Here is a 24,134-nt window from a genome sequence, read left to right as displayed (position 1 = left end):
CTTCCCGAGTGCCTCCGAGCGCCTCCAGGGCCTTCGAACATCTCTGAGCCCCAGTGTCCGACAGCAGGGCGCCTTCGAACGCCTTTCGGGGGGTGGAGGGGGGCGGGTCGGAGGGGCGAAAATCAGCTGTTCTTTGGCGGTGGTTTGCGATGCCCATCTCACGTCTAAGTGTCAACACTGAGTAGACAGGAGGATGCAGGGAGAACAGGATGGAAATGGACTTGAGTTCGAGGGCACTTGGATGCAACCAAATGGACCAGATGCACCTACTGGGCGGAGGTGACAGGGAACGTTTCTGAACTCAGCATTCACAAAGCTAAGATCATGGCATCTGGTCCCATCACTTCATGGCAAATAGATGGGGAAACAGTGGAAACAGTGATAGACTATTGGTGGGGCCGGGGGGGGGGGTGCTTCAAAATCACTGCAGATGGTGACTGTAGCCATGAAATTAAAAGACGTTTGCTCCTTGGAAGTTACGAACAACCTAGACAGCATACTAAAAAGCAGAGACATTACTTTGCCAACAAAGGTCCGTCTAGTCAAGGCTATGGTTTTTCCAGTGGTCATATATGGATGTAAGAGTTGGACTGTAAAGGAAGCTAGGAGCTGAAGAATTGATGCTTTTGAACTGTGGTGTTGAAGAAGACTCTTGAGAGTCCCTCAGACTGCAAGGAGATGATCCAACCAGTCTATCCTAAAGGAAATCAGTCCTGAATATTCACTGGAAGGGCTGATGCTGAAGCTTAAACTCCAATCCTTTGGCCACCTGATGTGAAGAGCTGACTCATTTGAAAAGACCCTGATGCTGGGAAAGATTGAAGGTGAGAGGAGAAGGGGATGGCAGAGGATGAGATGGTTGGATGGCATCACCGACTCAATGGACATGAGTTTGGGTAAACTCCAGGAGTTGGTGATGGACAGGGAGGCCTGGCGTGCTGCAGTCCATGGGGTCACAGAGTGAGATACGACTGAGCAACTGAACTGAACTGATTTTTATTATTATTTTTGACCACACACATCATGTGGGATCTTAGTTCCCCAACCAAGGATTGAACCTGTGACCCCAGTGTTGCAAGCACAGTCTTAACCACTGGACCACCAGGGAAGCTCCAGGGAGAGACATTTTAAAGCAAAGGCACACACTGGAGAGGAGACCTAGGTGTGAATCCTAAACTGTTACCCCTTGACTAGGCCTGGGCACTGCCAACCCCAAGAGAGAACAAGAATAAACTTGGGGTTCTGGAGCAGGAGATGTGGGGGCTGGGCTCCTTGTAGCAGAGACTGTCAGCTGACCACATGACCTGCAGGCCCTGACCCAGCCCAAGAGGGTGGGCTCCCTACACCCCAGCTGCCTATATCCCTCCTTCCAGGGTTGCTGACCTCCTGGGCTTAATTTGGCCTGAAGTCCAAACTGCATGGGCCATGAACGGGTGGGTCTCTGTGTCCCTGAGGTCACTGGCAACGGGGAAGCTCACTCTTCAGTTGAGAAAAGTAATCACCTACGTGGATAGATGTCTGCACCACATTCATGGACCCTGCAACAGGCTTCTGAAAGAAACTTCCACACCACGTGGCTAGCAGTCAGGCATCAGTTTCACTCCTGGAAGTTCACAAACAAGAGAATGGTCTGGGAACCAGCCATTTCCCTTTTCCTTAGTGACAAACTGGAGACAAACTCCATGCTTGAGTTTTCATCACCAGAACACACACAGTTCCTGGGCAGAGCAGGCCAGGTCCAAGGACCTGCAGGGGAAAGCCACCTGGAATGGCCTGGCCATAGCGAAGTGGAAGCACTGTCCACCACGAGATGTACCATGGGGCTTCCATCACCACTGCCTCTACACTTCTTTTTTGACAGTGAGAAGTTTTAAAACCACTCACAGCATTAGATATGGGGAAAATGTGCTTGGCTTTGTATTTATGCGTTTGACTGACACCTTAATGACACCACAGCATCCAGCAATACTTCAGAAGGGTAACTACCTCTCCAGAATGCTTTATTTAACACAATTGTAACCATCGATGGCAACCTAATACACAAGCTCAAGTGTGCTAAATGCAAGGCATACAGAGAACCCTGCTTCTCTGTGGCAGCTCTGGGCAGTCCTGCAGAATGCCTCCCGCGTGTCCTGGCTGAAAGGCCAGGGCTGCCAGGGCCTGAAGTCTCCTTCTGCCAGGACACTAGTGCCCAGCACCCAGGAGAGGCTCAGCTTCATTCCGTCACCTCTGCCCCCTGACCCACAGGGCTCCTGAGAAGTCTGGGGCAGGCGAAGCCCAGAGAACCCTGGGAGCCCTACAAGATTCCTCCTCCCGCCAGTAGCTCCCTCCCTCCATCCACCAGAGGGCTGGGGCGGGGGAATGCATAAACATTCCTCCTTCCCCAAGTAAAAAGGGGCCTGGCTGGACTGGTTATGCGGGACTGAACAGCAGGACCGGGAAATATCCAGAACCCTGCCCGCCATGTCTGGATCCCAGGGAGGAGGGAACAGAACCTGGGAAGGCAGGGCCCACCCCGCAGGCCCCAGGTTGGCGTTGGTCACCAAGGCCTCCAGACACTCTGGGCCAAGTGGGCAGCGGTCAGGCTGCCCAGGGCTGCAGGCACCGCGTCCGTCCCCTCGGCAGGTGGGGCCCGTCTCAGTTCAGCCTCGGGGACCTCCTCCAGGTCTGAGGACTGGTCTTCCCCGGAGCCCCGGGGGCTGGGCAGCGGGGACTCCAGGGCGCCTCCTACGAACCAGTTGCTCAGACCCGGGGCTGCGGGCGGCGCGGACAGGGCGTCCCCCAGCAGATCGCGGAAGCTGCTGCCCTCGCGCAGCGGCATGGACTCCAGCAGGTGGTTCAGGAGCTCGGCGGCGACGGTAGCGTCGATGGCCTGGCACGTGGACACGAACGTGTGCACTTCATGCATACACTGGATGTAGCCGGCGGCGAAGCGTTCGCTGGCTTCTGCTTGCAGCTGCTCGCGCTCTGCGCTCGGAGATGGGAGGGGAGACAGCCGCGGGTCCAGTGAGCGGTGACCGCTGTGGCCCGGCCCGCGGGGACGAGGCTCACCCAAGAGACGCGGGGGGCGCCCCCTGCCCTGGGCCGGGGAAGTCCTCGGTGGAACAGAGCCGCGGCAGGCCGGGCGAACGCGCCCCACGCCCCCCCGCCCGCAGCGCTCCCGGCCGCCACTCACCGCGCGCCCGGCCCCGCAGCGCGCCCTGCACGCGCCGCACCGTGAGCTCCAGCACCTCAGCGTTCTCCAGCTTGGCCTGCACCTGCGCCGCCGGGGAGGGGAGGTGAAGCGAGGCCGGCCCGCGGGCCCGCAAACCCTGGGCGCCCCCCACCGCCGACCCCGCTGGCCTCACCTCGGCGCCTGCCAGCAGCAGCCGCAGCTCCTGCAGGCTCTCGTTGATCCGCGCGCGCCGCTTCTTCTCCACCAGGGGCTTCCGGGCCTGCGGGAAGCGAGCAACTGAGTCCCGGCCCTGCGTGGCCCCCCCGAGCCCGCCCGCTCCCTCGCCCATCCGCGGATACAGCCAGCACCTTGCGGTCCCCGCGCGCCTCGCAGCCGTCCTCATCCTCTCGGCCCGCGCGGTCCCGGCCCGGCGCCAGGAGCGGAGCCATGACGCGCACCGCCGGGAGCCCGGCGAGCGCTACAAGCGAGCGCGCCCCTCGCCGCGCAAGGCCCGCAGCCGCCGCCCTCGTCTCCTCGGGTCTTCCGCGGCGTCCCCGCGCCCGCCGCCGATCCCGCCCCTTTTATGGCGCCTTATTTGCATCTCAATACGCCAATTGCTTGTGCGGGCCAATGGCAGAGGCCCGCTTTGTTCGGCCCCGCCGCCGGGGTCGACCAGCAGCTGGCGGGGCGTGGCCTGCGGCCGGGGACTGGCGGGAGGTGGTGGGGGAAGCCCAGCTGGGCCTCCGAGCGACCCCCGCGTTGGCGGGCGGGGAGTGGGCACCCGAGGGGGCGATGACGACGAGGGCTGTGGCCCTGGGTGCGCTTGTTTCCCTTCCTACCCTGAACCGGTCGCCCAGGTCTGCTGCGCGCGCGAGCAGGAGCGCACACCCATCCGTTCATCCTTCCTTTCGCGCTTGACTTCCTTCACCTAAGATTCCACAGGAGGGGGACACTTCAGCGCGCGTGCTGGGGTCCTGGGGCCTAGAGCCACGCAAAGACCGCGGTCTCCGAAGCTGAAGGGAGCCACAGGTCCGGTCTGGGGAGGCTGCAGAGTCTCAGGGAGGTGAGGGCCCTAAGGGCAGCAGGGGTGGGAGCGAGCCCCTGCCCCCTCGCGTTTCTAGCGAACTTGTGGGTCCTGATATCAGGGTCTCAACGCCGCCTGCAGCCCGCTCCGGGATCCTAGTGGGGCGGGGTCCGCAGGCCCGCCCTCAACGGCTGCATCTCTCGGACCTGCTTCTCTGGTCATCGGTCCTTTCCTGGTCCTCATCGCCCTCCCATCTCCGTCTCGGCCCCCTCGCTGCCCGACCCCCTTTCGCCTTCCTTTCCCCCTCCCTCCCCTCCCTCAACATACCCACCGCCGCCGGCCTGCCCTCCCCGCCCCCCACCTCATCTGGTTCTCACCCCCCACCCCCGTCCCCAGCCCAAGCTCGCCCTGCCCACCTGCCCTTCCCGGGTCCCACACCCCTTTCCGTTCGCCCCGGCCCCCCTCCCCAGACCCTGGGCTCCCTCCCCCGCCCCTCGCCGGGCTGGCGGAGGCCGCCGTCTGGTCCCCGTAACTTGATGCCCGTGACAGTTGGCAGCTGCAGCCGCTCCGGCAGAGAAAAGCGGCAGCTCAGCCAAGAGCGACAGGTGTTGGCCGCGCCTTTGTCTCGGCCGCTTTGTCACCAGGGCAGGCGCGGGGGTGGGTGCGCCTGTGTCCGCCAGACGACCGCCACCCCCACGGCCTGCCGCCCATCTGCCGGCCCAGCCTCTTTGAGGGTGGGGTGCGTGGGCGGTGGGGCGGCACCCTAGGCACCCCCAGCCTGGCCCCAGCGCCTAGGTCCACGCCCTTTCCTGGCAAAACCGGGATACCAAATTGCCTTCAGGCGGTCAGGGCTTATACCTGGCACACAGGGAGCCTTATACCTGGAGCTCCTGCGATCTCCCTTAAAGGGCTCCTTGCTTGTTGTTCAGGCCGCAGCTCCGTTTCCATCTTCCCGGTGGAAGGACCTGCACCCTTGCCAGATCTGCTGCTTCCCTCCCAGGAATGGGACCGTCAGGGTCTGGTTCTGTGCCCCTCCAGGTTATAAGCATCCTTGGCCAGGGGTACTCTAACCAGGACCCCGTCACAACCCCCAGCACAGAGCCTGGTGAAGCAGAAGATGGGGAGGGTGGGGAGGGAAGATGGAGCGTCTGGAGCCTAGCTGGAGGGAGCAGGGGAAAGAAACATCCAGGGACGGCAGGGTGGCCGGGTGGCAGGACTGGGCTACAGACGCCCACCTGGGCTCCCCCACTATCTGAAGATAGCTCTGGCAGCCCTTCCGGTGTCTGCTCCACTTCAGGTTCTCCACCAGAGGGATCTCCACAATAGGACAAGCTTGATCAGAGTTCTGATGGTTCCCAAAGGTGGCTTGGCAGGTAAAGAACCCTCCTGCCAATGCAGGAGACACAGGAGACTCAGGTTTGATCCCTGGTCTGGAAGATCCCCTGGAGAAGGGAATGGCAACCCCTCCAGTACTCTTGCCTGAAAAATCCCATGGACAGAGGAGCCTGGTGGGCTACAGTCTGTGGGATCACAAGGAGCTGGACACGACTGAGCAAATAAGCACAAGCAAGGCCAGCTTACCTCTGTGAGCCCTGGGTGGGTAGGGACTCTGGGACTTGGGGACTCCCTGAGAACCCCTTCTGCTGATCCTCACTTGGCTGTCTCTTTGCTTTTCTGTGAGCAGGGTGTTGATCCATCCCCAGCCCTGCATTACTCACCCGTGTAGAAACCTACTCCTCTCCTTCAAACACCCTGTGTGCTTCCTGGTCTCCCTCGTAAGCCACGGGAGAGAAATCTTAGCTCTTGTTCTCCCATCCTCCCCTGCCTGATCAGGAACTTGACTGCCCTTCCCCCTCCTAGTGGAGGGCCGGACAGAGCGCGGGAGGGGCTTGAGTAGTGGAACCCAAGAGAGCCCATAGCTGGCCTGGAACTTCACTTTTCTTCACCATTTAGACAGCACCCCTGGGAGCAAGATCCCACCCCCACGCCCAGGAATGGCAGTTAAGTTTGCCCTACTTCGAGGAACTTAAATATGGAAAAACCAACTCGGTGGTATTTCTTACTCTTGACTCTTACCCCTCCCATTATTGATTGTATCATTTGAATAAGCTCAAACAAGTATTTTAGAATGCTGTCCAGGTTAGGCACTTTATATTGGAACAGGATGATCGGGGTTCTGGGGAAGGCCTCTGGAAAAAGACTACTAGTCTTTTCCAGATTCGATGGAGGAACTGGAAGTGCAGGAAAAGTGACAAAGGCCAGCGGTGCAAGCGAGAAATGAAAGGCAACTCGGAACTCCGGGAAAAACAAAAAGCTGCCCAAGGAGAGAAATGTAACCTTAGTACTTACTTGGCCCAGAAGCCAATTCTTTCAGTCACAACAGGGTAATACGGCTCATAGCGTTTCAAGATTCAGAGTCAATCTACGAGTAAGTGAAAGTCACTAAGTCATGTCCAACTCTAGAGTCAATCTATAGAAAAGACTTAATGGTGGTTGTAAGATATAAAGCTAACTTTGTAAAAACAGAAGGACAGGTGACAGTTGTCAGGAGAAGATGGCTGAGCAAGGGCTTAGGATCTCCAAAGCCTGATCTTACATGGGGTAGGCGGGCCTTGAGGAATGCTGTCTAGAAGTGAAGAAAGGAGAATTCAGTGCTGGGACATGCCTCAGTCTGGGTAGCCTTGGGACAGAAAGCACAAGGATAGAGTAGGGTTGGAGAAGGAAATGACAACCCACTCCAGTGTTCTTGCCTGGAGAATCCCCCTGGACAGAGCAGCCTGACAGGCTACAGCTCATGGGGTTGCAAAGAGCTGGACACGACTGAGTGACTAAACCATGGTGTAGGGTGTGTGAATCAGCAAAATCCTCCTTGGTTAGACCGGAAGTTGCCCAAGGCCTCATCTTTGAAGCCAGCTTGTTTCCTTTAGTGGGCCCACCGGCTGGCAGGCCTGGCCTCTTCCTCCCAGAAACCTGGCTGCTCTGTCTCAGGACCACCTCGCCCTTTCTCTCTCCCTGTACGTGGCCTCCCCTAGCAGACCCACTTCCTGCCATTTGTTGCTTGGACTGAGCCTACCTTCAAAGGTTGCCTGAACACAGACTTCCTGAGCATTTGGGCTCTTTGATCCCCATATCCAAAGACAGAGCCCAACAGAGGCTGGGCAGGGCAGCAGTGGCCACAGGGGGACCAGTTAGCGGCAGGGGTGGCAAGCCATAAAATCCCCAGGGAACAAAGGCGGTGGCCAGCCTATAGATGTCCAGGCCCCTTGCGGGCAATCAGCCCAGCGGCTCGGAGAAGCTCCTTTTGGTTTGGAAATAAAGGGGAGGGGTGCCCTTGAGGTTAAATGATAGATAAAAATGCGGCTAAATACCCTGAAGTCTCTCAGAATTTCAGTGAAGCAGGCGGACCTCCACATCTGACCACTGAGGGGGTCTGCAGAGGCCTCTAGGTCCACTGGGAGGACTTAGCCTCCCCACCCCCAATCACTGGATCCAGGTGGTCAGGACAGGAGGCGAGAGCTGAGCCTTCCTCCTCCTGCTCAGGGAGCCCCGGGAAGGCCGGGCACCAGGTCTGGGACCCACGACACGGCCTGGTATGAAGAAGTGGGAGGAAGGGAGAAGCAGCCCCGCTGTTTTGACCAGGCCCGGCAAGGTCTCGCTGCTGTGGGAGGAAGCATGGGGGTGGGGTGCGGTAGGAGGAGACTGTGCTGTGCTGCCTGTATCACCTCTGGTGGAGACACGAGGCCTTTCTGGCCTCAGATCCTTCTGACCTCGCTGCCTTCAGCCCTGGGCCAGCGCGCGGGCAACCAGCCCCAGTGGGACAGACGACCCAGAGTGGGAGAGAGAGGGGCAGGTGCCCGGGCTCTCAGTGCAGAGCAGATGTGAGTACCAGGGGCTGAGCTGAACGGCCCTACTCCCCATCTGTGAGTGAGAAACCACGGAGGGGCCGGACTCCAGGATTAGATCCACAGCAGGGAGTGCCCTATAGCTCAGGCGGTAAGGAGTCCGCCTGCGACGCAGGAGACCCAGGTTTGATCCCTGGGTCATGAAGATCCCCTGGAGGAGGGCATGGCAAGCCACTGCAGGATTCTTGCCTGGAGAACCCCATGGACAGAGGAGCCTGGCGGGCTGCACGCCACGGGGTCGCGAAGAGTCGGGCACGACTGAGGACCAACACTATACTACAGGGGGCTCACTGCAGTGGGGGCTGCGTGTCAGACACCCCCCCCCACACACGACGGGCTGTCAGCAAGAGGCACACTGTGTGTGGGGAGAGGTGAGGGGTGCCGTGGAGACAGAATAGTTCCTAAAGCAGAATTTCTAGGGCTCATCTTAGAAAAGGCACTTAATAATCTTTGTCTCTGTTCAGGTTCCTATTCCTCTGTGCTATATTAAAAATATAAAAATAGGGACTTCCATGGTGATCCAGTGGGTGAGAATCTGTGCTTCCATCGCAGGAGGCACAGGTTTGATCCCTGGTCCAGAAACTAAGGCACAGGTTTGATCCCTGATCACCGGTGTAGAAAATAAATAAACGAACAGAACTCAGGCTCCTATTGCTCTGTGCTATATTAAAAATATACAAAATAAAAATATACTTACTTTATTTACCAATTTTCTAAAAGGCAAAAAAGTCATAAAAAGACACAAGCAGTCCAACAAACATATTGCACTGGGTGAAGAACGTCTGGCTTGCGCATCAACAAACCACTTGTCCGACAAGGCTTGACATGTTGTTACACAGACTCTGAGAGCTTATTTACATACCTTTCCAGGAATATATTAGAAAGAAGGCTCAGTTTAAAATTGAGAAGAAGTCTCGGTAACACTCGTGTAAGCACACACACTAGAGAAAACAAGACCGGAGGCGTGTTGGCACCGTGTAAACAATTTCACAAGATGCCCCTCCTGTCCAGCACACGGTGGGGCTACGCGGCACTTAATAGTCAACAAACAGACATAACCGGTGAGATAGTGCTGACGGTAAACGTTCACAGCAGGAGAGAACCTTTTGGCAGTTCAGGTAAAGTCAGTGCAACCCTGACTGTCCCTGATGATCTGACTCAGGCAAGAAGCAATATGTAGCATCTGATCTCCACACAAACTCACAGACTACACCTTGCCTTGGGGATCTGAAGATGTTGCTTTTCCATTTAAAAAATAAACTTTTTGCGTTTATGAAAAGATTGATATTCAGGCATAAAATGATTTTACTATGAAAACCAACTGGGTTACAAGGAGGCTTCACCTATTCTAGTGGCAGCTTCTCCATCAGAGGCCGGCCCGGGTGGGGAAAGCTGCTTTCTTCGAGGCTGCCACAGACTCGGTGCGACTGTAAGTCAGCCGTGTCATCACGGGCAGCCTCTCCTTCACCCCGGGTCCGGTATAACATTTTTCCTAAGCTGTCTTTGGGATACACGATGGGGTATGAGGTTTCCCAAAAAGGCGAGCAGTCTGGTCTCACTCTTCCCCAGGTGTCCTGCTGACCTGAAAGTGCCAGCGACAGCGGGGGACATCACTGCAGAGGCCGGAAGCGGCACCAGTGAGCCAAGGCTCACGAAAAGGCTGCGGGGCACCCAGCTCAGCCAGGAGGGGGTGCTGGCTCAGCTGGCCCAGAGCCGACGTCTGGGAAGTGCCGACAAAGGATCAACACGCGTTGAGTCCCAAACGAGGCGGTCAAGGCCTGGCTAGGAGGGCCAAGCGCCAAGAGGGGGACGACCAGCACCTCGTTTTCACTGGCACGCGGGCCATCCTGGTCTGAAACGGATGCGCAGATGATGCAGCAACACCCAGAGGGCTCTGCGTCATGTTTCCGAGGATGTGTAATTTCCGTGGCGGAGGGGGTCACAGGAACCTGTTGGCTTCTTTCATCCGGAGCGAGCATTTCAACTTTATTCGCCCTGGATGTACACTCTGTCAGATGAAATGTTTGCTGCAACTGCACTGGAAGCTGAAGTGGCGGGTCTGCCAAACTACACATCATTTAATGCGAAACGTTTTGAAAAGGAGGTCTTTGAAAGAAAATAAGCAAAACATCTAGTCTGACTAAATGATTTAGAGAAAAAGCCACACCCAGAAAAGACAGAATTTGATCTGATCCAAACACAAACACAAACGCTGGGCAAGCCCTGGACCGCTCTCCTCAGCGCGGAGCCCCCGCGACCCTCAGGCTGGTGGGCACAGCCTGGGCCACACCTCGGGACAGCCCACAGGAGCCAGCAGACCCAGGGCAGCCCATCTGAGGACTCCTGGGGGCGCTCAGCCGCTCTCCCGACACAAAGAGCCAGGCAGTCTTTCTCGAGTTAGATAGTGAAGGTCTCGTTCCCCTGTCCCCTAACACCCTATATTTGTATTATATTCATAAATATAAAATAGCATTTCTTTGCAAACGTCTCCTACCCTCCATGGTTTTAAATCACCCCTTCAGAAAACTATGAGTTTTTTTCTAAAACAAAAAAAGCCACAAAAGTATATCCGTCCGTCTCACTGGAGAGCACTGCCTAGCAGACGTCGCTGGCAACGCTGTCCCCCTGGGGAGGGGGGTTGCATCTGCCTTTCGTTTCTGGGACTTGGGAGGGCCCACTCCCCTCTTCTCTGGCATCGGTCCTTTCGCTGAGCCCCGGCGGAGGGATGTCTTCCTCATATGACACACAGAGGTTGTCTTCTCCCTCGTTTTCACAGTAAACACATCCCTTAAAAGAAAAACGTAAATCAGTAACGAAAACGAGATCTTTGGTACAAACGATTCAGTCTGAACGAGGCGCAGGTGACCAGGTGTCGGCCGTGAGGCTGCTGGCAGGCAAGGAGGCGCCACTGGGCTATGGGACCCCCACCTGCTTCTTCCTGAGGGGTCCCCTATCTGAGACCCCTGGGAACCTTATCTGAGAGGCAGCTTTGCACAGTGAGGCAGGGGCACCAACCAGAGGCCCTGGTCCCAGCTCCTCCTCCTTCTGCCTGAGCAAACTGGAGTGGTACCTACCTTCTCTGACCTCAGTTTTCTAACCTGTAAAATGGGACCCCAACAAGCTACCGACTTATTTGTTCCTCCCCTGTTGAACACGTATCTGTTAAGCATCTGTTGTATTCCAGGCTCGTTCTAAGAACCGGGATTTGGCAGTGAACAGAGAGGAAATTCCGTGTCCCATTGGAGATCTCCTAGTAGCTGGAGAGGTGCTCTGAAGTGTATTATGAGACTGGAGGTGCTGGGCTGACGTGGAACAAGGCACGTGAGGACTCTGTCATTTTACAGTGGACGTTCAGAAAAGGCCACCAAAAGCGACTGTAGTGGCTTTAAAATACGCCCACAAATTTTTTGACATTCCTTCCTCCAAAGGTGGAGGTCTGGACTCTGACATGCCTGCAACAAAGCGGAGGTGACGCAGGTTGTCACAGACCCCCAGCCTCCTGGCCCCATGCCCTCGGGGAGGCCGCAATCTTGTCCTGAGGACACATAAGCAGCGCCATGGTCAGATCCACGCAGCAAGGAGCAGAGGCCTCCTGCCAACAGCCAGCCCCCACGAGCATCGCAGGAGGGACCCCCCCGCCGGAAGCAAATTCCCCAGCTCTGGTCCTGCCCCCAGAGGCAGGTGTCCAGCCATTATCTTGCCTCCACCCTTAGGAGAGGCCCCGAGCCAGAACCACCCAGCTAAGCGGCTCTTAAATTCCAACCCAAAGAAACAGTGGGGAGAATAAACGGTTCTTATTCTAAGCTTTCTAAGCTACTAAGTTTGGGGGTTATTTGCTGTGTAGCAGTAAATCAACTGGGGCTTTCCTGGTCCCTCAGATGGTAAAGAAACTGCCTGCAATGCAGGAGACCCAGGTCCAATTCTGGGGTCGGGAAGATCCCCTGGAGGAGGGCCTGGCAACCCACTCCAGTATTCTTGCCTGGAGAATCCCATGGACAGAGGGGCCTGGAGACCTATAGCCCATGGGCTCACAGAAGAGTCAGACACGACTGAGCGACATACACACACACAGTGACGGTAGATCAATGACACGACCGCATGTGGAAAAGACAAGGAAGCCAGAGCGAGCCGTGTGTCTGTGTGAGGAGAGGGCACCCAAACAGAGGCCAGGGCAGGCACAGAGGCCCTGGGGTGGGAGCCCGTGACGGTCTTCAGGGAACAGCCAGAGAGGAGGGAACGCGGGGGGACGGGGGTTGTGGGGAGGGGGCGACACAGTTTAACGGCTTCACGGCACTTTCCTCTGCCTGTGACCACGGGATGGAGACCCCCGGCGGGGCGCAGGGCTGGGGGGCGACGTGGTCTCCTGCGGGGAGCAGAAGGCAGCCGACAGTCCCGCTGAAGCAGCGGCGTGGACCAGGGTGGTGACGCTGGAGGCGATGGGAAGCAGCTGCTTTCCGTCCCCCTGGAGGTCAGGCCAGCGTGACCTGCTGGTGGGCTGGATGAGGGGACGAGAGGAGGGGAGTATGGGCCTGTGGTCTGAGCTAGTGGGGTGGCGCGGAGTTGCCCTGGAGTCGGGGGAAGAGAGTGGCTGGGCAGGTTGTCTCTGGGGAAACCTGGGAAGTTCCCCAGAGGTGGACGCTGGCGGGGCTCGGTGTGTAGATGCCGCTTCCCACATGGAGGCGGGAGCTGACTGTGCCGGGGTGGTGTGCACAGAGAAGGCCGGGGTGCCCCGCAGCCTGGCTGTGTCCACACTGGGGAAGTGAGCAGGGGGGAAGCTGGGGCACAGAGACGCTCTCAGGGAGGGACAGAGCACGTGCGGGCGGCTGTCCAGAGCGGGAGGAGGGCCAGCTGCCCCTGCTGCCTACGGCCTACAAGGGTGTCGAGGGTTTAGGATAGAGGTGGTCTGGGTTTAATTGTGAAGACAACTGAAAAGGTTTTCAAATTTCAGCATGTGACTGAGATTAGACATTTTGGAGACCTTTTTGGAAACAGCGTTGAAAAGCCACTGGAAGTTCTTTGAAGGACATCTAACAGCGTAGTGTTTTTTTTTTAACGCTCTTATTTAATCTTTGAAGTTTTAAATATACAGAACAGATGCAGAGACAGTGCTGGGAATTCTCATCACAGAGCCTCTGAACGCCACGCAGGAAGCGCTGTGTCCCAGAGCTTACCTCCACGTCGATGGCTGTGGGTACGCAGCCCAACCGCATCCACGGGTGGACGTCCTGCAGTTCCCGCTTCTGCCCGTCCGTGAACCTGGGCTGGAACCTCTGCAGCGCCTTCAGCTTCTCCCTGTCCTCCTGCAGGACCGTCTCTAAGTTTCTTCATGAAATATCAAGAAACACAGAAGCTTCAGAATGCCTCAAGGGTTATCTTTTTTAAAAGGACATGCTCATTTTCTACCAACACTTCCAGTATTATTCACATAATTTTATTTCAATTGGTTAATTTATCCTAATGTAATTTTTTTTTTTGGCCACACTCCTCAGCATAGAGGATCTTCCCTGAACAGGGATGGAACCTGTGGCCCCTGCAGAGGAAGTGTGGGGTCATTACCATTGGACCCCAGGGAAGTCCTACTCATGCAATTTTAGATGATTTTGTTTAACTTTCCTTTCCACTTAAAATAAATTACCCTATATGAGGTAACAATCTCTCTAGTAAATAATCTGTAGTTTTTCTATGAAAACGATACACCAAGTTCTGGTTTTAATTTTAGTTTAGATCAGCCACAGGAGCTGGGTACCTGCAGACACTTGTTTCAGCGCCTGGGAGCTTCTCACCAGAGAGGTGGTGATCACCAGTGAGGTGGAGAGTAGACAAGCCCTCCCTGCCACCTGCCACCCTGGCCTGCCTTGCAGCGGCTCTGGAGACAGAGCCCCAGGCTGGCCTGGCCCAGAGCCCTGGCTGTTCTGAGCCTCGGGGTTAATCACCCCCACCAAGGGGGCACTGCACAAGGTCAGGGACCCTAATGGGTTCCAGGTTCCTTGGAGTGGTCAGAGCTGAGGCACAGACCAGGCTCCCTAAATAGCAGCTGGTAGCCTGGGATGGTCACCCACCTCGACTCTTGGTTTCTGCATCTCTGAGACAGACAGACAGACATACACCACTGACCACACGGGGTTACTCGCAGCAGAGCAAAAGAGATGACATTGGCACGAATGCTTCATACACAGCAAGTGACAGCCTGGAGGGTCCCTGGAGAAGTGGGCCTGGAGGCCTGCAGCAGGGCCTCCGCAGGGCTCCGTGCGGCCGGCCAACCCCCTACAGGATGCCCTTCCGGCGGGGCCCTCCGCTCCATCTGAGGTGAGGCCTGGGGGAAGCCCTCTGGCCTCCCAGTTCGGGGGTCCCGACCCCAGCCCCACGCCGTCCCAGGAGGGGCGAGCGGCTACCGTGCAGGCGTCTGGTAGGCCATCCTGGTGCTGTCGTCTGTGTCAGCCGTCAGCAGCCAGACGGGGTCCTGGAGGACACATCTGAGGAGGTGCTCAGTGCCGTCCACCTGCGCCTGCACTGCTGCTCCGTGGGCATTCTCCGAAGAGTCGATGCTTCCGAAATACCTGCTGGTGTGACTCGTGTTGCTGCTGTCTTTAAAACACAGAGTGCCACATGTCACGACCTCGAACTTAAGTTGGCCCTGTAAGGGGAGGGCAGCTACCGCATATGTCAGCGGATTGTCCCTTCTCTTTCTCCAACGGTCCAATTGTCTGGATGATAATTTAAACATCATTTAAAGACCAGGTATCAGCAGGAACCACAGAGGTTACTCTCTGCTGGTGAGGCCAGGGGAGTCCAGGCGGGGCCGCATCTAAGAAGCCACACTCTCCCCTCCCTGGCCTCCCGGGGGAAGGGGGCTCCACCCAAGTGAGGGAAGCGGAGCGCTTCCAGCCTGGGGATATGTGTGTGTGCTGCTCCGGCAGGGCAGCTCCAGGCCACACTGCACCACCCTGGCTGGTACCGCCCGAGGCCACATGCCAGTGCCCAGGGGAGCCGCTCAGGATGGTGCAGCAGTGCCTGCCCTCCCGGCACACGCGGGGAGCCCCAGGGATGGTCCAGCCAGGGACGGGGGTGCGGGGCCTGCTGTGCCCACTGACATGGGGGTGACAGGTGACAGAGGGAACCGGACGTGGCCACGGGGCAGGAGGAGGAGCCCCGCGGCCTGTGTGAGGCTCCGAGGGGCCACTCGGGCGCAGCCAGAAGCCGCGCGGTCAGGACCCTGACGCTGGGCCCTGCACGCGGCAGCCTGAGGCTCAGGGGTGACTGGCGCCCTTGGATGCAGAGAGCCAAGGATACCCAGGTGTGTCACGTGGGGGTCTTCCAAACACACGTCAACTGCGGCCCCCACCCCACTCAGGGCTCCTGGCACCCCCCACATACCTGGCCCGCTTCTGGACTCATCGCAGCCCAGGGAGCCAGAGGCCAGGGAGCAGGAGGTGGCGGAGGCCCGGCTCCCGGAGAGCGCAGAGCCCGTGGCCGAGCAGAGGTCCCCGTGTAGCAGCAGGTGGAGCAGGCCGCTGGGCGAGGACAGGGCGTCACTGTTTGGGGCGTCCGCCGGCTCCTCGCACTTGGGGGGACAGAGAGGGGACACCCAGTCAGGTCTCCAAGCAAAGTAGGGCTGGGGGAGGGGGGCGGATGCTCCTTAGACCGCTGGCCCCTCCTCCAAGGGCCATGGGCACAGACCCTGGGGTTCCCGGGACCCAGCCCACTTCTCAGAGGTGGAAAGGATGACGTTTGATTAGATTCCATTTTGGGAGAGTCCCTCGAGAGACAGTGACTCCTGGAGCCCCAGCGGGGATCCAAACCTTATGCTTATTTCTCCACCAAGTGGACATGGAAGCAGGACTGTGCCTCAACAGCACCCAAAGGTGCCCCTCACAGCGGCAGGGCTCTGCCTCCTGGCGGCTGCACCCCTAGAGCAGGGACAGCCTTGGGCACTAGGGGGCCTGGCCTGGGAGAGCCCAACCTGCCAGTCCTTGGAACCAGACTGCAGGCCAGGCGGGCAGCAGAGGTGCTGGGGGTCCCTGTCCCTACCTCCTCTCCCAGAGCACAGGTGGCGGGAAGGCCCAGGTGGCCCCACCTTGGACACACGTGTTGGGGGGGCCCATGCAGCCCCCCTTTGGAGGGCTCATGGACTGCCCTGCCTTGGACACAGGTCGGGGGTGGGAACCCAGGTGGTCCCGCCTTGGACACAGGCATTGGGGGGGCCCATGTGGCCCTGCTTTGGACACCGGTGGGAGAGTGGAAACCCAGCTGGTCCTGCCTTGGACACAGGCCGGGTGTGGGGGGATGGCTCACGGACAGCCCTGCCTCGGCTCTCAGAACACAGATGCATTAGCTGGAAATCACACTGCTGTTTCATGAACCAAGTAAGCATACGCGCCTGTGTCCTCAAGACCTGGGAGGACAGGGATTGAGAGCACTGCTTTCCAGCTCCCTCTGGCTCCGGTCCTTCACCACAGGCCCTCTGCTGCCAGCCCCACTCCGAGGAGCCTCTGCTCTGGCGTTTAACCTGATGGCTCCATCCTCAAAGTATCCACCTAACACCTGCGGCCCCTGATGATGTGTTATGAAGTCCCTGTGGCCGTCTGGACACCACATCTGCCAGCAATCTCTCTCTCTTCAGGTCCCAGGATGGTGAGCGTCACAGGTCTACTGTGACGGGGCCCTGGGAATATGCTCATGTCTGGCACACGGATCTGCGTCCAAACTGAAGTGGTTTGGCAGAACGTGGTGTGGGGACCACCCGCATCAGGCATGAGGGCGTGCATGGCCCGCCCTGGTACCCGAGTTCGCCGCCTTCTTTAGACAAAGGGCATCAAGAGGTGCTTACGGTCAGAGGTGACTTGGGCTGCCAGTCCCAGGACGAGCCAGGCTTGCAGTCGGTGCCTGCACCCATGGTCCCTGCAGCCCCTGTGGCCGCCACAGTGCCCTCAGGGGCCTCCTCTAGCTGCATCAGGTTGAGCTGCAGTGGTGAGCTTCCGCGGGACTGGAAGAGCGGCGGGGAGGTCCTGTCTGGGGGCCCAGTGGCCAGGGGAGGGGTGCCTGGGGTGGCCACGTGCGACACAGGCGGCCCTCGCTCTGCCGGGGCACACGGGCACAGCTGTTTGGGGGCTGAGGTCCGATCGGGGAAGAACTCGGGCTGCGAGGCAGGAGGCATCTCAGATGCAAAGTTCTGCTGGCCGGGGAAGAAGGCTGGGGGCACTGGGGAGAAGGAGGAGCCAGGCAAGACCAGCGCCATGACTGGGGCCAAGGGGCTGGCGAACAGTGGGGGACAGACCCCGAGTGCCTGCTGGGCATCCACAGGCACCGCGAGGTCAGTGTGGGCAGCCCCTGACCCTGTGGCCACGGTCCCTGGTGCGGTCACTATTCCCGGGGCTGGAAACAAGGGCAGGGAGTAGGCTGGCACTGGGCCAGGGAAGGGCATCGCCGGGTAGCTGGACTGTGATGTGTCCGACAGGGACCAGGCTGTGGTGTTCAGGCCAACCAGTGGGGCGCGCTGGGGCACCGGCCCCCCAGACCCGCTGCTGCCCGAGGAGTCGCGAGGCTTGACACGTTTGGACTTCAGTTTTCGGTTCTTCCCTGTTTTTTTCCAAGAGGAGTCTATTCCAGAGGTATTTCTTAGTCCAGGAGCAGCTAAAATAATAGGGACACAATGAGAGTTAAAATTCTTCAAGCTAGGCTTTAGCAGTACGTGAGCCAAGAATTTCCAAACATAAATGCTGGGTTTAGAAAAAAGGTGGAGGAATCAGAAACCAAATTGCCAACATTCGCTGGATCATAGAGAAGGCAAGGCAATTCCAGAAAAACATCCGCTTCATTGACTATACTAAAGCTTTTGACTGTGTGAATCATAACTGTGGAAAATTCTTAAAGACTTGGGAATACCAGATCACCTGACCTGCCTCCTGAGAAACCTGTATGCAGGTTAGGAAGCAACAGTCAGAACCGGACATGGAACAATGGACTGGTTCCAAATTGGGAAGCAGTACCTCAAGGCTGTATATTGTCACCCTGCTTATTTAACTTATATGCAGAGTACATCATGCGAAATGTTGGGCTGGATGAATCACAAGTGGGAATCAAGACTGCCAAGAGAAATATCAATAACCTCAGATATGCAGATGACACCACACTATGGCAGAAAGTGAAGAGGAACTAAAGAGCCTCTTGATGCAAGTGAGAGTGAAAAAGTTGGCTTAAAGCTCAACTTTCAGAAAACTAAGATCATGGCATCTGGTCCCATCACTTCATAACAAATAGATGGGGAAACAATGGAAACAGTGTCGGACTTTATTTTTTTGGGCTTCAATATCACTGCAGATGCTGATTGCAACCATGAAATGATCAGATGCTTACTCCTTGGAAGGAAAGTTATGACCAACCTAGATAGGATATTAAAAAGCAGAGACATTACTTTGCCAACAAATGTCCATCTAGTCAAAGCTTTGGTTTCTCCAGTGGTCATGTATGGATGTGAGAGTTGGACTATAAAGAAAGCTGAGTGCCGAAGAATTGATGCTTTTGAACTGTGGTGCTGGAGAAGACTCTTGAGAGTCCCTTGGACTGCAAGGAGATCCAACCAGTCCATCTTAAAGGAGATCAGTCCTGAGTGTTCATTGGAGGGATGGATGTTGAAGCTGAAACTCCAATCCTTTGGCCACCTGATGTGAAGAGCTGACTCATTTGAAAAGACCTTGATGCTGGAAAGATTGAGGGCAGGAGGAGAAGGGGACGACGGAGAATGAGATGGTTGGATGGCGTCACTGACTCAATGGAGACGAGTTTGGGTAAACTCCGCGAGTTGGTGATGGACAGGGAGGCCTGGCGTGCTGCAGTCCATGGGGTCGCAAAGAGAAGGACACGACTGAGTGACTGAACCGAACTGAAAGACAGAACCACTGATCTCATCTAACCTCATATCTCAACTTTACAAGCTTTTAAAAAGAGATGTTTTTAAGAGATCACTTTTAAGAAGAGATGCTTCCTGGTTCAACTGCCAAAGGAGCCTGGGTCCACGCCCGTGAAGTCAAAGGGCTAAAGGCACACAGGTCTTCCTCTGACACAAGACCTGGTGAGAGGGGCCATCCTCAGGAGGCTGCAGGGACTCAACCTGTGGTGTGGGGGACACGGGGCATGTCCCCCCACCTCCCCTGGGCACTGGGCAGGACTAGGGGTGCTGTGGGCTGGGGGGGGTGTCACACCAAGCCTGGTGGGTGGGAGGGGCCCCGGGAACCTCAGGTTTTCTTCTCGCATCACAGAGGGTAATTCGGGGGCTCTGGCAGCGGGCGTGTGGGGACATCCCCTGCCAGCTGTGCCACATGCCAGAGCAGACGGGCCGGCCTGATGCGAACGGCCAAGTGGGGAGGTTCTGCCATTGCCCTGTCTGCCTAGTGTTCTTCCTACAAGAGTCTGTCTTGCACTGTGGCCAGGAGCTGCAGTGCTGGGCTCCGGGGGCACCACCACAGGGTCTGCGCAGGGCTGCTGGGGACAGCTGTGCGGCATGGGCACTGGGCAACTGCTGGGCCAGTGGGGTTGGAGGGCACTGGGGGGGTTGGGGGCCCCAGTTCCTGATTTCCACAGAGGTTCCCTGCGTGCCTTCAGGAACCCTGGGTCCAGGTAGGAAGGAGGAGAGGAGAGCGGGGACGGCGTAATCTACTAGGGCAGGGTCAGCCTCTCCCTCCTGGGACAGCTGTCTCGGCACATCTGCCCAGAGGCCGGGGGAGCTGGGCCCTCGCAGTGTGGGCCCCTTGGGCTCGTAGCTCTGATCCTTGTGTCGGGGCCTGGAGCCCAGGGGAGAGCTGGCGTCTCCCATCAGCTTGGCCCTGACCACAGGGCCCAGGAAGGCGGTTGGGGGCTGGGAGCCCAGCTCCCGGACCAGATGAGGGGTGAGGAAGCCAGCCTGCTCCACTGCAGCCCCATGTTGGCTCTTCACACGCCCTGGGCTCTGTCTAGCCCTGGAGTCTGCACCCCAGTGGTGAGGCCAACCCGTCAGGAGGGTGTGCATTCTGGGGAGAAAGGGCGCCCTTTCTTCCTGCAGCATCATCTGGGACCCCTGCTTCCTCAGGAGCCTGATGTCAAATGCTCCTTCCCTGAGTGGTGAATCGCCCACCTGGTTCTCTGAGGGAGGGAAGGAGGGCGGGGTCACCCAGGCAGAGGATGCCTGGCAAGGCAGAAGGGCAATTGCCCGGCCCTGTGTTCCACAAGGGGCGGGCTGAGCCTGTCACCACTGTTTATACCACGGTTCCCTTGGGAACGCAGGTGACATCCCCAAGAGTGTCACTGCTCAAGCTCCAACAGCATCTTACAAATGCACGTGTCCTAAACAGGGGGCACTCACCATCTCAAAGCAGCACGGGATGCAGAGGCGTTAGGAACAAAGTTAAAAAAAACACGAGAAAACCCACTTTTAGTTCAGATGTCATCACTTACTTCTGTCGCTCAAGTGCCCCTTAGATCTTTCCTGCAGATAATGATGGCAGCGAGACTGGAAAACATGCAGTTTCCTGATTTCCCGGAACCGCAGCAGGAAGCTCTGCTCCTCCTTCTGGGTGTGGGCGGCCAGCACCTCCTTGGTGAGGCCCAGCTTCTGGAAGGCCTCCTGGTCCTGGCTGAGGCCGCAGGGCAGCGCGGGGCCCGCCAGGCACTCCAGAGACTCGGGACCGCTCGCAGCAGCATCTCCTAGGGGCTCTGGAATAACAGACGTGGAGCTTTCATCCACAGGGCCCTTCTGCCCGAAAACGGCTGAGAAAACGCGCACCGCTCCCACAGAGGGCAGAGTCTCCCACGGAAGACTCCCGCATGACACCGACAGCGTGGGGCTGATGTTCGAGACGCGCTTGCTCAGCTTTCTGAGGAAGCTACCAACCAGAGGCAACAAGCGGGGACACGAAGCCGCGTCATGTGGGGGCTCCGGAATCCGTCCTCTAAACCGATCCGTCCTCTAACCTGGGGGCACCTGGGGTTTCAGCCTCTGACGCTGAAGGCACTCCAGGCTGTCTTGGGCTTTTGGAGCACAGGAGGTGCCTGGCCCTGTCCTGGCTTAGGACCACGGGCCGACAGTGTGGTCAGCAGAACCATGCGGGCAGGCAGGATGGGGCCGTGGGCCTACGGGCCATCCTGAGGGGGGCTGGCCACTGACCCTCTGACGTGGACTCTCCCCCTCAGCACGCCCTTCTTTCAAGCAGAGAACAAGTTCAGGCTGGTTCTCTTCTAGGTGTCTGGCGGACAGCTCAGCGTGTCGCCATTGGCTGTCCTGTCTTGGCTCCTGTCCTCCAACAGGGGAGGGCCAGGCTCGCCACCCCACCCACGGCAGTCGGGAAGTCAGGGGGCCTCGTCCCTGGGGTTCTCTCAGCACCAAGCAAGGGGGAGTCCTGGCATCCCTGCTCGGTCCCAGGAAGCCCCTCCATGTTGACACCTGAGCTGACGCCTGTCACAGAGGGAGCTGGAGTGTGGTGGGGGCGGGGGCAAGTGTCGCCACTCCCTCCCTGCACGGCACGTGTCTGGACTTCCTGGACACCCACTTACTGGGCTGCGTGGGTGCTCTGCACTCAGATACACTTAGAGAGGGTCTGGGGACGGGCAGCAAAACCCCCAATCTCTACTGTCAGAGTCAGACCGCTCTTGCCGTCGCCCAGGACGCGGCGCGCGTACCGAGCTCCGGCGGCAGCTTCTTGTCGCCCACGTGGACGATGGTGCTGCTGTAGCTGCACTGGCTGCTGAGAGACGCCACGCTCTCTGCCTTGCCGGGCAGCGTCAGCGGCGTCAGGCGTGCGCGCATGTCCATGAGGCTCTTCACTGGGGAGGGCGATGCTGCCTCTTTACAGGAGAGAAAGGGGAGCAGGCACAAAACCGTGATAAAGGCGAGCTGCTGGGACGAGAAGCACGGGGGCTGGCTGGGGAGGCACTCCGGGACCCGGGGGCCCAAGTCTGCACTCGCCCTGCCAGGGCACACCATGTCCTCGGGGGCAGGCGCCTGAGACTCTGAATGGGGACGATGGCACCCTGATACCCCGCGTCCTCTGGGAGGAGGCAGGCGCCTGGGCTCGGGGCCTCTGCCGGGGCCTGTGGGGAGCTCTGCCCTGCAGCCAGGGCCCTTCTGCTGAGGGCAGGAGAGTAGCTGGGCTCCCCCCCGTGGGCTGGGGCAAGCTCCACCAGCCGCTGAGGCTTCCATCAACCGTGGAGACCCTGCTGTGGTCCTGGTGAGGCCCACCGGCAATAACCGCACATCCAGTCTCCTCTGACTCCTGGGGCCGCTGACACTCAGAGGCCAGTCCTCCTCTGAGACGCCACAGAAACAGGCCGGCCCGCGACACCCTGGCTTCCAGCAGCCCCGGGGGCTCCTGTCCTCTAAGTCCGGAACTGCCTCTACCTCCAGCTGGGAAGGAGATCCTGAGCCATTTCAGTTATTTAAGTCAATAGCTGACACCCCCACACGTGTCCCTGACACCGTTCAGAACCCATAGCGGGAGGGAGAAGGGGCCCTGGGCTCTCAGATAAGGCCTGATCCCAAGATGGGGGATAAGTGGCCAGGCGGTCACAGCTCAAGCAGACGCGGTACCTGTGGCGTGTGGCCCGGGGCCCGCAAGGGCCTGGCGCTTGTCGCTGGCCTGGGGCGTAGGGAGGCTCGCAGGGAACTCACACTTCCTCTTCAGGGTGGCCGCCTCGCTGCAGCTCTCCAGGTACCTGTGGGTAGGTCGGAAAGGTCTTCATGTAACCGAGAGCCCTAGTGCGGGTGCCGCTGGCAGGCAGGGAGGCCGGAAGGGCCTCACCTGATGACGCTGTCCAGGCAGCTGATCTGCTGGTAGGAGCCGGCTGGCGGGTCCCTGCAGGCCGGCTCCTCGGGAGGGCTGGCCTCGCAGCTGTCCTTCTCCGTGGCCGCAGCAGCTTTCATCGGAGTCGGGGAACCGCTCTGCATTTCTGGAGCAATGACAACATCGTTCTTTCTGTTAATACTTGTCTACCCCAGTGCCCACTGCAAGGTTACAGAGCATCTCAATTCTACTGAAAGATAAGGCCGGGGCCCAGCGTGTGCCTCACAGACGTGGAGGCCCCGGGGCCAGCCTGGGAGTCAGGCCACCCCGCCTGGCCAGTGGAGGGAGTTCTCTCGTCCCCACTTGGTCCGGGCTGTCCCCAGGTTCAGGGACTCAGGAGTGGGAAAGGCCAGTTCCTACGTGAACCCCTGAAGATCACAGGAGCTTTATGGTCCATCAATATTCCCGGCCTTGGAAGGGCTGGTCTCTTCCAACATGACTTGCCACATGGTGAGTGGGATCAGGCCTGGGGTGCGGGGGGTGGGGGCATCCAGGAGCAGAGCCGGCACCCCCACCTCAGACAGCTGGGGCTGGACTGCCTGCGGGACAGCTGGCAGCCCCCGGGCAAGCGTCTGCTCGTGTGACTCAGGGCCACTCTGCAGGGCGGGACCAGGGGGTCGTGGGGCAGAGGCACACACCTGACCACACCTCATGGGCCTCCAGGGGCAAGGCCCCCTGGACAGGGACTGTGGTGTGGACCCCAGGCCGAGCCCTGTGTCAGCACGGAAGCGAACGGCCCAACTCGAAGGGCAAATTCCCTGCATCCAGAGTGTGAGTCACACCCGCCTCCCCGTCTTGCCACGCTGAAGCCTCGCTAAGGAAATGCTGGATCATTTGGTACCTGAAGCAGGCTTGCTCTTTTGTTCTCCAGATTCATCAGGGTAATGACTTTTGCTTTTGGCCTTGTTACCGTTTTTACAAATTTCCTTTAAGAAAAACAAAAACAAATGAACACATTATTCACCCCAGGAGACCCTGCAACCTGTACCCTACAGTCTGAGAAAGAGAAAAGCCCAACTAACCCCAGCAACAGAGAAGCAAGTTCTATATGAGATCTGAGACCCAAACAAAGCAGATTTTACGATTCTGAAGAATAATAAGAAATAAAGTGAATGTCAGACTACACTTTCTTCTTTCGAACCTTAACCCTTCAGTTTGATCTTCACTTTTGTCTGATTTGCCTGCTTTAAATAGTTCTCAGCCAAACCTGTAGCCACAGCTTGCAGCTGCTCCCACCCTTTCAAGGC

General features: G+C 58.1%; 2 protein-coding genes across 7 annotated transcripts in view; both read right to left on the bottom strand.

Annotated features, from left to right (window-relative positions):
* Positions 1–1,666: 1,666 nt before the first annotated feature.
* Positions 1,667–4,428, bottom strand: HES6 (hes family bHLH transcription factor 6). Of its 2 annotated transcripts, none has more exons than XM_055403622.2 (4): positions 3,523–4,407; positions 3,348–3,434; positions 3,176–3,257; positions 1,667–2,967 (listed from the first exon to the last, which is right to left on the bottom strand). In XM_055403622.2, exons 1-4 carry the CDS (start codon positions 3,601–3,603, stop codon positions 2,540–2,542), a joined length of 678 nt encoding a protein of 225 aa, XP_055259597.1. In that variant the 5' UTR covers positions 3,604–4,407; the 3' UTR covers positions 1,667–2,539. The 2 variants fall into 2 exon arrangements, with proteins under 2 accessions (XP_055259597.1, XP_088691191.1); XM_088835065.1 differs by having other exon boundaries at positions 2,695–2,967; positions 3,216–3,257; positions 3,523–4,428.
* A 4,298-nt stretch (positions 4,429–8,726) lies between these two features.
* Positions 8,727–24,134, bottom strand: part of PER2 (period circadian regulator 2) — a 44,814-nt gene continuing 29,406 nt past the window's right edge. For all 5 annotated transcript variants that reach the window (XM_055401768.2, XM_055401770.2, XM_055401769.2 and 2 more), the window contains 10 exons: positions 23,729–23,813; positions 22,846–22,993; positions 22,635–22,759; positions 21,728–21,892; positions 20,507–20,764; positions 16,908–17,710; positions 15,455–15,641; positions 14,473–14,665; positions 13,252–13,402; positions 8,727–10,867 (listed from right to left, as the gene is read on the bottom strand). In XM_055401768.2, the coding sequence (XP_055257743.2) occupies positions 10,676–10,867; positions 13,252–13,402; positions 14,473–14,665; positions 15,455–15,641; positions 16,908–17,710; positions 20,507–20,764; positions 21,728–21,892; positions 22,635–22,759; positions 22,846–22,993; positions 23,729–23,813 (2,307 nt within the window). In that variant the 3' untranslated portion in view covers positions 8,727–10,675. The remainder of the gene's footprint in view (positions 10,868–13,251; positions 13,403–14,472; positions 14,666–15,454; positions 15,642–16,907; positions 17,711–20,506; positions 20,765–21,727; positions 21,893–22,634; positions 22,760–22,845; positions 22,994–23,728; positions 23,814–24,134) is intronic.

Source organism: Moschus berezovskii, chromosome 4, assembly GCF_049115385.1.
Source record: "Moschus berezovskii isolate FMDL1 chromosome 4, NW_MosBer_1.0, whole genome shotgun sequence".
NCBI classification, from domain to species: domain Eukaryota; kingdom Metazoa; phylum Chordata; class Mammalia; order Artiodactyla; family Moschidae; genus Moschus; species Moschus berezovskii.
Note: the sequence above shows the minus strand (reverse complement) of the source record. Positions and strands in the feature narration are given on the sequence as shown.